This window comes from Scyliorhinus torazame, chromosome 10 (genome assembly GCF_047496885.1).
Source record: "Scyliorhinus torazame isolate Kashiwa2021f chromosome 10, sScyTor2.1, whole genome shotgun sequence".
NCBI classification, from domain to species: domain Eukaryota; kingdom Metazoa; phylum Chordata; class Chondrichthyes; order Carcharhiniformes; family Scyliorhinidae; genus Scyliorhinus; species Scyliorhinus torazame.
This window is the reverse complement of record NC_092716.1, coordinates 8,332,015-8,345,099: the sequence shown is the minus strand read 5'-3', so window position 1 is coordinate 8,345,099 and position 13,085 is coordinate 8,332,015. Positions and strand designations below refer to the sequence as shown.

The 13,085-nt window shown below is 48.1% G+C and overlaps 1 protein-coding gene and 1 long non-coding RNA gene across 2 annotated transcripts in view; one reads left to right on the top strand and one right to left on the bottom strand.

The window, feature by feature from the left end:
• The window catches only part of terb1 (telomere repeat binding bouquet formation protein 1), a 221,014-nt gene that overhangs the window by 89,255 nt on the left and 118,674 nt on the right, over positions 1-13,085 (bottom strand). The window contains exons 15-16 of the mRNA XM_072517804.1: positions 3,047-3,108; positions 246-341 (exon numbers count right to left, since the gene is read on the bottom strand). Coding sequence (XP_072373905.1) covers positions 246-341; positions 3,047-3,108 — 158 coding nt within the window. The remainder of the gene's footprint in view (positions 1-245; positions 342-3,046; positions 3,109-13,085) is intronic.
• Positions 9,222-13,085, top strand: part of LOC140430346 (uncharacterized) — a 35,762-nt gene continuing 31,898 nt past the window's right edge. Inside the window, exon 1 of the long non-coding RNA XR_011949386.1 lies at positions 9,222-9,347. This is a non-coding gene — a long non-coding RNA (uncharacterized lncRNA). The remainder of the gene's footprint in view (positions 9,348-13,085) is intronic.

Here is a 13,085-nt window from a genome sequence, read left to right as displayed (position 1 = left end):
CCCTCTTTGTCCTAACCTTTGCAATTAGGGTACAGACATTCTCCAGATGCTAACTCAGGAAAATCGGCCTCAATATTTCTCAGTGGACAAGAAAACCTAAAAGATCTGACCAGGTAACTCAATTTTCTTTACTTTATAACATGGGCTATAAAGTAAAAGGGAATGAGGGCCCTAGAAAAGTATTGCAATCATTTAAAGAATTGGCACATATTAGGATGGGTAAAAGTAAAACTTCACATTTGTACCTGAACATCGGAAATCTTGGGCTGCAGTAAATGAAGATGCAGGATTGCTAAGAGTGATTTCATTATCAATTAGATTTGAACAGAGAATCAGTGGATCTATAAAAAGATAGACAACAAAGGATTGAAAACATCTACTTTAATAGTTTATTCTTCATTATAAAAGTGATGTGTTTTTTTTTAGTCCTGCTGGACTGATAGGGTTCACAACCCATTAGGAGCATAACAATTTCCGGGCTCCATTTTTCTTTCCTTCTTCTGGATGAAGAACCATCTCCACCCCCATCCCAGTGGTACTGCATGAGATTAGGAAATCAAAAGCTTGGCTGGTTAAAACAACAAGTAGCTAAACCATACAGTCCATACTGAGTTCCAGTCCCTGCTGGATTAGTGTCCTGACAAAACTGAGAGCGAAATACAAAGAACAAACAAAGAACAAAGAAAAGTACAGCACAGGAACAGGCCCTTCGGCCCTCCAAGCCCGTGCCGACCATGCTGCCCGACTAAACTACAATCTTCTACACTTCCTGGGTCCGTATCCCTCTATTCCCATCCTATTCATGTATTCGTCAAGATGCCCCTTAAATGTCACTATCGTCCCTGATTCCACCACCTCCTCCGGCAGCGAGTTCCAGGCACCCACTACCCTCTGTGTAAAAACCTTGCCTCGTACATCTACTCTAAACCTTGCCCCTCGCACCTTAAACCTATGCCCCCTAGTAATTGACCCCTCTACCTGAGGAAAAGCTTCTGACTATCCACTCTGTCTATGCCCCTCATAATTTTGCAGACCTCTATCAGGTCGCCCCTCAACCGCCATCGTTCCAGTGAGAACAAACCCAGTTTATTCAACCTCTACTCATAGCTAATGCTCTCCATACCAGGCAACATCCTGGTAAATCTCTTCTGCACCCTCTCTAAAGCCTCCACATCCTTCTGGTCGTGTGGCGACCAGAATTGAACACTATACTGCAAATGTGGCCTAACTAAGGTTCTATACAGCTGCAACATGACTTGCCAATTCTTATACTCAATGCCCCGGCCAATGAAGGCAAGCCTGCTGTATGCCTTCTTGACTACCTTCTCCACCTGTGTTGCCCCTTTCAGTGACCTGTGGACCTGTACACCTAGATCTCTCTGACTTTCAATACTCTTGAGGGTTCTACCATTCACCTAGAGTTACACCATAGTATCACCTAATCAGTAGCATGAAGCTACCAGTTTGTCTGTTGCACACTGTAGGGATACCAAAGTGAAATTCAGCATCTTTTGTTTCCTAGCTAAAAAGAGTGAAGTCAGAGCAACAGTCACACCTGTGATCTGTTCAATATGTTCCAATCTCATACTATGGGTTGCATGTCCCAAAGTGCGTTTATAAATAGTTTAAATTTGGTTTTGCAGATAAATCTACCTATTGCTTCTACTTTAGAACGGTCCAAGTTATTAGCACACACAGAATGCTTACACATTTTTAGAACTCACACCAGGTCCTTTATGTACAGCCATAGTTGTTAAACTGGGCTGCACAGTAACTTTCCAAGGGATCAGTAACATAATATGAAAATGTTTACTGAGCACTTAAGTGAATATGTGGCTGTGGGCGGCACAGTAGCACAGTGGTTAGCACAGTCGCCTCACATCGCCAGAGTCCCAGGCTTGATTCCCTGCTTGGGTCACTGTCTGTGCAGAGTCTGCACGTTCTCCCCGTGTCTGTGTGGGTTTCCTACCACAGTCCAAAGACGTGCAGGTTAGGTGGATTGGCCATGCTAAATTGCCCTCAGTGTCCATAGGGGTTGGGTGGGGTTGCTAAGTTAGGGTATGGAGCGGAGAGGTGTGGGCTTAAGTAGGGTGCTTTTTCCAAGGGCCGGTGCAGACTCGATGGGCCAAATGGGCTTCACAGCGCCAGGGTCCCAGGTCCGAATCCCGGTTTGGGTCATTGTCTGTGTGGAGTCTGTACGTTCTACCTGTGTCTGCGTGGGTTTCCTCCGGGTGCTCCAATTTCCTCCCACAAGTCCCGAAAGACATGCTGTTAAGGTAATTTGGGTATTCTGAATTCTCCCTCCGTGTATCCGAACAGGTATCGGAATGTGGCGACTAGGGGCTTTTCACAGTAATTTCATTGCAGTGTTAATGTAACAATACACTTGTGACAATAAAGGTTAAAGTCCAACAGGTTTGTTTCGAATCACTCGCTTTCGGATCGCAGATCCTTCCCCAGGCTGCGCTCCGATAGCTAGTGACTCGAAACAAACCTGTTAAACTTTAATCTGGTGTTGTAAGAGTTCTTACTGTGCCCAAACCAGTCCAATGCCGGCATCTCCACAATAAAGATGAAGATTAAGGTGAGCCTGATGTAAGCCAGGTGCAGAGTATGTCTACCACACATGCAGCACAAAATGAACTGGCTGTCTAACCTAGGAAGGAAGCAGACACTGTTCTCACTGAAAGTACATATCTGTTTTCTTAAAGGTGATATTAAAGCACCGTTTCATATTATGTAGTGTATGGCTACTCATAGCAGGAAAATACTGTATATTTCAATAATTAAAAAACCTCACATCTAAATTGTATCATATATTTATAATTATATAGTATTTGTATTTAGATGGGGAAACATGATTATTAATCCACTTGAAAGGCATTCCTTCAACAAAGATAGCTTGAGAACCACAGATGTAGATGTAAACACATGGCCTCCTCTTAATGTTAGTTTTTATTAACCAATTAGAATTATTGACATTGCTATCCATTCAAGAGTTTTCGACATGCTATTATCATTGTTTTCAGTCTAAAGGTGTTCATACCTATGTAGTTCTGTTGGCTTCTCTTTCTGCTCATTGGTGCAGGTATTTTGAATGAGTCATGGCTAGAAAGGAAAAAACAATTCTGAGACGCAGTAATACCTGGGCTGAATGAGCAATATTGTGAAGTTCAGTCTTTTAAAGGTACAAAAAAGTGTTTTTACTAGATCATATAATACATTTCCGGCAAGACTTTGTGTCAATTTACTCCAGTTATAAATTCTTATGACCATATGTAAATTCATCACAATCTGGCAGCAGATTCCACAAATTGATGCAATTAGTTTCTGAAATTTATTTCCCTGAAACAGCACGGTCCTTTTGGAGATTAAGGTCCTTATTTAATCTTCAAATTCTGTCCATTGTGTTGTATGGCACTATCACCATGCTAAATGGGACAGATTAACAACAGATCTACCAGCTCAAAATTGTTTGAGATGCTGCACGCTGACCATCAGCAGCATCAAAACTGCATTCCTACACAATTTGTAATCTCACTGCCCTTCACATCCTGCACCATCAAAGCAGACGGCCAACCTTTGTTCAGTGAAGGTGTGTATGCCGGGCCAGACACAGCTGAAAATGCAGTGCCAACCGAACATGGGACTGTTTGCATATGAAACAATTGAAAAGTTAGCGGGACAGATCATATACTCGGCAAGCAGAATCAAGAGGCCCGCCTGATATGTTGCCTACTTGGTGCCAGGGTGACAGAGAGCTTGAACCAGCTTCAAATTGTTATGACTGGTTGCCAGGTGAGGTTCCCCAAACTTGTTAACCTGGACAAGATCCCTCAATTCAATAAGATTAAATTCAATAAAAATGAGGAATTAAAAGTCTAATGGTGACCATGAAGCCATTGCCGATTGTCGTAAAAACCCATCTGGTTCACTAATGTCCTTTAGGGAAGGAAATCTGCCACCCTTATCTGGTCGGTTTCGTTGATTCCAAAAAGGGGAAGGACCTCATTGGCAAAAAGGATTAAGAAAAATCCCAAGGCTTTTTACACATATATAAAGAGCAAGAGGGTAGCCAGGGAAAGGGTTGTCCCACTCAAGGACAGGGGAGGGAATCTATGCATGGAACCAGAGGAAATGGGTGAGGTACTGAAAGAGTACTTTGCATCAGTATTCACCAAAGAGAAGGACTTGGTGGATGTTGAGTCTGGGGAAAGGATAGTCTGGGTCACATTGAGATCAAAAAGGAGGATGTTGGGCGTCTTGAAAAACATTAAGGTAGATAAGTCCCCAGGGCCTGATGGGATCTACCCCAGAATACTGAGAGAGGCAAGGGAGGAAATTGCTGGGGCCTTGACAGAAATCTCTGTATCCTTATTGGCTACAGGTGAGGTCCCAGAGGACAGGAGAATAGCTAATGATGTTCCTTTGTTTAAGAAGGGTAGCAAAGATAATCCAGGAAATTACAGGCCAGTGAGCCTTATGTCAGTGGTAGGGAATTTATCGTAGAGGATGCTTCAAGACAGGATTTACTCCTATTTGGAAGCAAATTGTTGTATTAGCAAGAGGCAACATGGTTTTGTGAAGGGAAGGTCGTGTCTCACTAACTTGATTGAGTTTTTCGAGGAAGTGATGAAGATGATTGATGAGGGGAGGGCGATGGATGTTGTCTATATGGACTTCAGTAAGGTCTTTGACAAGGTCCCTCATGGCAGACTGTACAGAAGGTGAAGTCACACGGGATCAGAGGGGAGCTGGCAAGATGGATACAGAATGCTTGGTCACAGAAGACAGCGAGTAGCAGTGGAAGGTGCTTTTCTGAATGGAGGATTGTGACTCGTGGTGTTCCTCGGAGATCAGTGCTGGGACCTTTGCTGTTGGTAGTATATATATAAATGATTTGGAGGAAACTGTAACTGGTCTGATTAGTAACTGCAGATGTCACAAAGGTTGGTGGAATTGCAGATAGCAATGAGGACTGTCAGAGGATACAGCAGGATATATATCGGTTGGAGAAATAGCAGATGGAGTTTAATCCAGACAAATGTGAGGTCATGCATTTTGGAAGGTCAAATACAGCTGAGAAATACACAGTAAATGGCAGAATCCTTAAGAGTATTGACAGGCAGAGGGATCTGGGTGTCTAGGCCCACATGTCACTGAAAGTGGCAACGCAGATGGAGAAGGTAATCAAGAAGGCATAAGGCATGCTTGCCTTCATTGGCCGGGGCATTGAGTATAAAAATTGGCAAGTCATGCTGCAGCTGTAGAGAACCTTAGTTAGGAAACACTTGGAGTATAGTGTTCAATTCTGGTTGCCACACTACCAGAAGCATGTGCAGGCTTTGGAAAGGGTACAGAAGAGGTTTACCAGGATGTTGCCTGCTATGGAGGGCATTAGCTATCAGGAGAGGTTGGATAAACTCAGTATGTTCTCACTGGAACAATGGAGGTTGAGGGGCGACCTGATAGAAGTCTACAAAATTATGAGGGGCATGGACAGAATGGATAGTCAGAACTTTTTCTCAGGGTGGAAGAATCAATTACTTGGGGGCATAGGTTTAAGGTGCAAGGGGCAAAGTTTAGAGGAGATGTGCAAGGAAAGATTTTTACACAGAGGATAGTGGGTGCCTGGAACGCACTGCCAGGGGAGGTTGTGGAAGCAGGTACGATAGGGGCATCGTGACAAATACATAAATAGGATGGAAATAGATGGATATAGGCTTTAGATTAGATGGCAGCACGGTAGCATTGTGGATAGCACAATTGCTTCACAGCTCCAGGGTCCCAGGTTCGATTCCGGCTTGGGTCACTGTCTGTGCGGAGTCTGCACATCCTCCCCGTGTGTGCGTGGGTTTCCTCCGGGTGCTCCGGTTTCCTCCCACAGTCCAAAGATGTGCGGGTTAGGTGGATTGGCCATGATAAATTGCCCTTAGTGTCCAAAATTGCCCTTAGTGTTGGGTGGGGTTACTGGGTTATGGGGATAGGGTGGAGGTGTTGACCTTGGGTAGGGTGCTCTTTCCAAGGGCCGGTGCAGACTCGATGGGCCGAATGGCCTCCTTCTGCACTGTAAATTCTATGATCTATGGGCAGCCTTTCGGCACGAGCTTGGAGAGCCGAAGGACCTGTTCCTGTGCAGTACTTTTCTTTGTTCTTTCTTTGTAAACAGGTAGTGGAAATATAGGCTGGATTGTCCACCATCTGCTGCCAGTACCGGAGATCCCAATGCGGCAGAGAATCCAGCGGTAGGACAAAAATATCTCCCTTCATGCTTGAGTGGCTTGGAAGTACCCAGCTGTGAAACTAACAGAAAGCACTTAACTGTATTTGGTGTGATCTAGGAGCTATCAATCAAAGCTAAAGGTTTATAAACATTGCGATTAATTTCATAGCTGACAGAAAGCACTTAACTGACTTTGATGTGGTTCAGGAGCTATCAATCAGAGCTAAAGGGCGGCAGGGTAGCACAGTGGTTAGCGCTGTTGCTTCACAGCGCCAGGGTCCCAGGTTTGATTCCTTGCTTGGGTCACTGTCTATGTGAAGTCTGCACATTCTCGCTGTGACTGCGTGGGTTTACTCTGGGTGCTCCGGTTTCCTCTCACAAGTCCCGAAAGACATGCAGCTAAGGTGAATTGGACATTCTAAATTCTTCCTATGTGTACCCGATAGATGAATGAAATAATTCAGACAGCTGGGTGTGTGTGGAAACAGTCAATCACAGCCTAGTGAAAGAAATTTCACAGAGAAATTAATGAAAGGCTTGCAGATAAATGACCTGAAGGGGTTTAAATCCAGCTGACTGGTTTTCTCTTCCCAGGAATTGACAGGTGCTCTGCCTGAGCCAGCAGGTGTATTGCACAGGTGAGTTTTAAAGCAGTGCTTCTTTTTGCCGCCGGTCTGGACTGCTCTCTAGTTAACAGGCAGGGCTCTCTGTTATCAGGGGTATCCAGGCAGCCGCCTCTTTTCTGGGGGGCTTCTAGGCAGGGATTTCTCTAATTAAGGGGGTCTCTGGTCAGTGTCTCTCTAATTCGGGGGTCCCTGATGGGGGCCTCTCTAATTAGGGTGTCTCTCTAATGCGAGGTTCTCTGCTGGGAGGGGTCCCTCTAATTACGGAGTCTCCGGTGGGGGTCTCTCTAATTAGGGGGTCTCTGGTGGGGGTAGGGGAGGGGGGGGAGTCGGGTCACTTTCATACTATGGGGTGAGGGGATGACCCAGGAAAGCCTGGGGGTGGCGCCAAATTGCGCCAGACCTTGCTATCAGGCCGCCCGCTCAAAATGGCAGTCCGATAGCGAGATTCCCTTGGAATCCCAGCCACGCATAAATTTGCATGACAAAGGCTTGGAACTCGCTTCCTGATTTGCACTCACAATCTGGTGAGAACATAGCGCCAGATTAACTGATTCTGAGGCTAAGTGCGAAGGATCTGTGGCGTTTTGCGTGGAAAAAATCATCGGCGTCTTCTCACCGATCTTCCAACCGGTGAGGGGCTATCGCCACGCCACGTAAAACTCTCGGCCTCCACAAAATAAACGGCCGAAGAATGGCCGGGTCCGTGGCCATGCATGCGCACGGCGACGACCTACAATGGTCGTGCCGTAAAACATGTTTCCCGCCATGTGTGGACCCAAACTGCCAGATAGCGACCTCTTGGCCACCCCCTCGCCACCCTCCATCAGTCCCCCCAACCCTTGCGGAACCACCCCCAGGCCAGTAGCACGGCTCCCGCATCGATACCTGCGTCAAACAGGTGCCGCCCCCGATTTTGGCGTCAAAAGGGATTTAACACCCGATCGCGATTGCAAAATCGGCGTCGGGGAACGGAGAATCCCGCCCCTCGTCTCCCAAATGGTCCTGCCTATAATAAAGATCCAGGAGCTATAGGTACACATAAAAACAAGTTTTCCCTAAAACTATAAAATGAGAGATGTAACCAGGGGCGACATTCTCCGGTATCGGCGCGATGTCCGCCGACTGGCGCCCAAAACAGCGCAAATCAGTCGGGCATCGCGCCGCCCCAAAGGTGCGGAATGCTCCGCATCTTGGGGGGCCGAGCCCCAACCTTAAGGGGCTAGGCCCGAGCCGGACGAATTTCCGCCCCGCCAGCTGGCGGAAAAGGCCTTTCGTGCCCCGCCAGCTGGCGTGGAAATGACATCTCCGGGCGGCGCATGCGCGGGAGCGTTAGCGGCCGCTGACGGCATTCCCGCGCATGCGCAGTGAAGGGAGTCTCTTCCACCTCCGCCATGGTGGAGACCGTGGCGAAGGCGGAAGGGAAAGAGTGCCCCCACGGCACAGGCCCGCCCGCGGATCAGTGCGCCCCGATCGCGGGCCAGGCCACCGTGGGGGCACCCACCGGGGCCAGATTGCCTCGTGCCCCCCCCAGGACCCCGGAGCCCGCCCGCGCCGCCTTGTCCCGCCGGTAAGGTAGGTGGTTTAATCTACGCCGGCGGAGAATCGCGGGGGGGGGGGGGGCGCCAACCGGTGCGGCGCGATTCACGCCTCCGCTGAATATCCGGTGCAGGAGAATTCGGCAACCGGCGTGGGCGGCAATTACGCCAGCCCCCCGGCGATTCTCCGACCCGGCGGAGGTTGGAGAATCTCGCCCCAGATTTTGCTGCAATTCATGGTTTGTCAACTCTTAATTTTAATGGATTTTCCTTCTTACGTTTGTGTAATCTGTAAGTTTTTCGGGCAACACCAACACCTATAAGGGCTGTAAAACGCACATTGGCCATTTTAAATGGTAGAAGTGGCCACGTTTGGCTGCAGAAACTGGCTATTTCTCCCAGCAGGCTCAGCCCCCAGTCGAATTCACAAACGGTCAGTGCCCAGACAGGCTGCTGATTAGATTAACTGAAACACAAAGGGAGCAGATGACATCACCAGACCAGACCCGCATCGAGATTGGAAGATCGATACCAACCACAATGGACCTGGATAAGATACAATCGACACGATAATGGGGCTATCCAGCAGTAAGGAGAAACCCATCTCCATGATGGGAAAGCAATCTGTAAGCCCCGGTAAAGTGATTAGGAACATCGATGGGGCCCATTCATACTGGGCAGGGCAGTCTATAGACTGTGCTATCACCGAGGCTGATAACAATCCAGGACCATTGTTCTTGCAATTGCCAATGGGGGCGGAGCTCACGGGACTTTTTGAAATCTGAACTTTAAAAAGTGTGGCTTGACAGCCTTTTCGCTCTCTTTTCTCTTCGGGCCCACATGGCAACTCTCTTTCTCTTCGGACTCTCCTGGACTGAGTTACAGACAGCAGTTTTTTTCACAGCACGCAGCCAGCCCAGAAGGTCAAGCTCGACTCAACTGAGTAATTTATAATCCAGGATTGTGAGTAGTTCCTAGTAATTCGCGAAGTTCCCGAGGGTAACATAGCAGTTGAGGCTTTGTGGGAATGGTGGGTGCATGAACCTTTCATAGTGGAATACATTGCTAATACTGTTTACAGTTAGAATTTACGTTGTGTCCGTTTAGTTCTTATTCCCATAGTAATAGTTTATAAAGTATAAGATACCTACATGTTGTTTTCTGGTGTTGATGAGGTTTAATCTTGGTGGTTAATAAAAGATATATGATTTGAACTCGATTGGAGTCCATCTAGCTCTTTCATTTTCTCATCAGTTATCCCTGGTCGGGTCACAGTTTAAATATCCCTTACCATAATTCCGGAGTCGAGAACCGAGGGCACTTTGGGCGATTTGAACCCGCCCACTCAGGAAAGGCTGCCAGGTAGTGGACAAAGGCAGCAGTTTTCCTTTTCTCTCTCTTTGGGGGGGGGGGGGGGGGGGGCGCTACTCTTGTGAAGTAGGCGCAAGGTGGCCGTTGTTCCACCGGCGAGAGAGAGAGAGAGAGAGAATCACTCGGGGATTGGTGGGGTTTGGGCAACGGAGAACCAAACCCAGAATAAGCCAGCGAGTGGAGTTAAAAAGAAAGAGCCCGCTATAAATCTCATCACCCTGCATGCAGATACCACATTGTTACATTTTATTTTAAGCTAGCGGTTTAAAACAGATTTGAATTCACTGCTCAAATGTCTAAAATGTCAGATGGACAGTCCTATGACTCAGAAACAAGTCTGATCACCATCCATTCTGGATGTCAACAGAACAGTAAAATTGTTAAGTTAATATTTCATGCAGATTATATTTTAGGAATTAATGCACAGATTTATTATATTGCAGTAAATAATTCCATAAAACGCAGAAGTGTTTAAAATTGTACACAAAGGAACTACACCAAAAATGAAATTGGTCTCTGTGTGCCCCAACAGTGCACTGCATGAGAGTTTGGTGGAGGCAGGGTCAATTGAGGCTTTCAAAGAGAATTGAATTATTGTCTGAGAAGGAAAAACTTGCAGGGCTACAGTAGAACTAGATGAACTGCTCCTTCAGAGGGCTAGCAGAGACATGATGGGCTGAATTACCTCCTTCTGTGCTATTCCCATTCTACAATTCTATTAGAATTAAAAAATAGAAAAGGATTAAAGATTATAGTGAGAGTTACATATAGGACCAGGTAACCACTGTAGCAGGGTGGATCGATTAGACAAGCATGTAGCAATACAATTGGTTTAATGGCAAATTTTTATTTTAATACAGATTGGGGCAAGCAGACTAGCACAAGGCAGAAAGATGGTGAATTTCTTGAGTGTCTATGGGATAGTTTCCTGAAACAATATATCCTTGTACAAATGAAAAGACAGGCGGTATTAGATTTAGCAATGAGTCATGTGCCAGATTTAATTAACAGCCAAATAAGCTATACATGAACATTAATTTAATAGTGATCATAATACGATCAAATTCAATGTTGAGTTTGAAAGTGAGGTGGATTATAATCTGTGGTAGTCTGTGTTAGGAGGATTACGGAACCTAGTAATGCCAGAATACCATTGGTGGAGAATGTACTTGTTCCATTGGATAAGCTTGCATGTTAGCTCCGCCTTGCAAGACAGGGTATAAGAGCCGTGCTGCCCCAGCAGCTTCCTTCTGTACCTGCGCTGCTGGGGGAACCATCTAGCGTATGAAAGCCTTCAATTGTCTCCAATCTCGGTTCTGAGGTTATTGATTGTGGAAGAATTTAATACGCTAGATTTAAAAGAATGGAACCCCGAATCACGCCGGAGTGTCTGCAACTCAGCCCCCACGCGGCGAACTCAGCGGCAACCTTCAAGCACTGGCTGGCGTGTTTTAACGGATACCTCGGAACGGCCGAAAACACACCCACGGGAGAACAGAAACTGCAAGTCCTGCACTTGAGGGTGAGCCCAGAAATTTACACCCTCATCGAGGGCGCGGACAGCTTCGATGCAGCAATGGAGCTGCGGGAAGGACATTATATTTGCCCGGTAAACCAGGTCTACGTTCGACATCTGCTAACGACGAGGCGACAAATCCCTGGGGAATCGCTGGAAGAATTCTACCGTGCGCTCCTGGTGTTGGGGAGAAACTGCAGCTGCCCGCAAGTTTCGGCGAGCGACCACACAGAACATTTGATCCGGGAAGCTTTCGTTGCAGGTATGCTGTCCTCCCAAATCCGCCAGCGATTGCTGGAGAAAGACACCCTAGGCCTCAAGGAGGCATGGGCCCTTGCTGGCTCCCTGGATGTGGCCTCGCGAAACACCCGCGCTAACGTCCCCGACCGCACGGCAGCCCCCTGGGCAGCGTGGAACACCCCCGAGGCCGACCCCGAGACATCTCCCGTCCCCCCACGAGCTTGTGCTGCAAGACGGCCTGGCAACCCCAGGGGGCCCTGCTGCTATTTTTGTGGGCAGGCCAAGCACCCCCGACAGCGATGTCCGGCCCGCGCATCCACTTGCAAGGGATGCAGTAAAAAGGGCCATTTTGTGGCAGTATGCCAGGCCCGGGCGGTCGCTGCGGTCTCCGGAGGTGAATGTGGACTGCCACCACAACCCTATCCACGGTATTCGTGTGGCCAGCGGGAGCCGCCACCTTCCTCCTCCAGGGCCACGTGCGGCCTCCGGATGCTGCCATCTTGTCCCGCGGACGCCATCTGCGATGGATGGGCGCCGCCAATTTGTGCACCCCAGCCATGTGCGACCAATGGGCGCCGCCATCTTGGATGGGCTCCCAGGACCCCAGCTCGGCTGACCACACACCGCCCGAAGAGAACATTCAAATGCTGTCACGAGTAGCCTCGGTGACCCTGGAGCAGTCTCGGCCCCGAACATTATCGACTGCTACGACGACGGTGCTTATCAACGGGCACGAAACGTCCTGCCTAATCGACTCTGGGAGCACGGAAGCTTCATACACCCCGACACGATAAGACGCTGTTCTCTCCCCGTCCACCCCGTTAATCAAAAAATCTCCCTGGCTTCCGGATCTCACTCAGTAGAGATCAAGGGGTTTTGTATAGCTAACCTCACAGTCCAAGGAAGGGAGTTCGAAAACTACCGACTCTACGTCCTTCCACACCTCTGCGCGGCCACACTCCTAGGATTGGATTTTCAGTGTAACCTCCAAAGTCTAAAGTTCAAATTCGGCGGCCCTATACCCGCCCTCACTGTCTGCAGCCTCTCTGTTTGCGAACCTCACCCCGGATTGCAAACCCGTCGCCACCAGGAGCAGACGGTATAGTGCCCAGGACTGGATTTCTATTAGGTCAGAGGTCCAACGGTTACTGAAGGAAGGTGTCATTGAGGCTAGCAACAGCCCCTGGAGAACTCAAGTAGTGGTGGTAAAGACCGGGGAGAAGCATAAGATGGTCATCGACTACAGTCAGACCATCACCAGGTTTACGCAGCTCGACGCGTACCCTCTTCCCCGCATATCCGACCTGGTCAACAGGATCTCGAATTACAAGGTCTTCTCCATGGTTTATCTTAAGTCCACCGACCACCAGCTCCCCATCCGCACTAGTGACCTCAAATACACTGCCTTCGAAACAGATGGGCAGCTCTACCACTTCTTAAGAGTTCCCTTCGGTGTCACTAACGGGGTCTCGGTCTTCCAGCGAGAGATGGACCGAATGGTTGACCGGTACGGTTTACGGGCCACATTCCCGTACCTCGATAACGTCACCAACCTCCGAAAATTCCTCCAAACC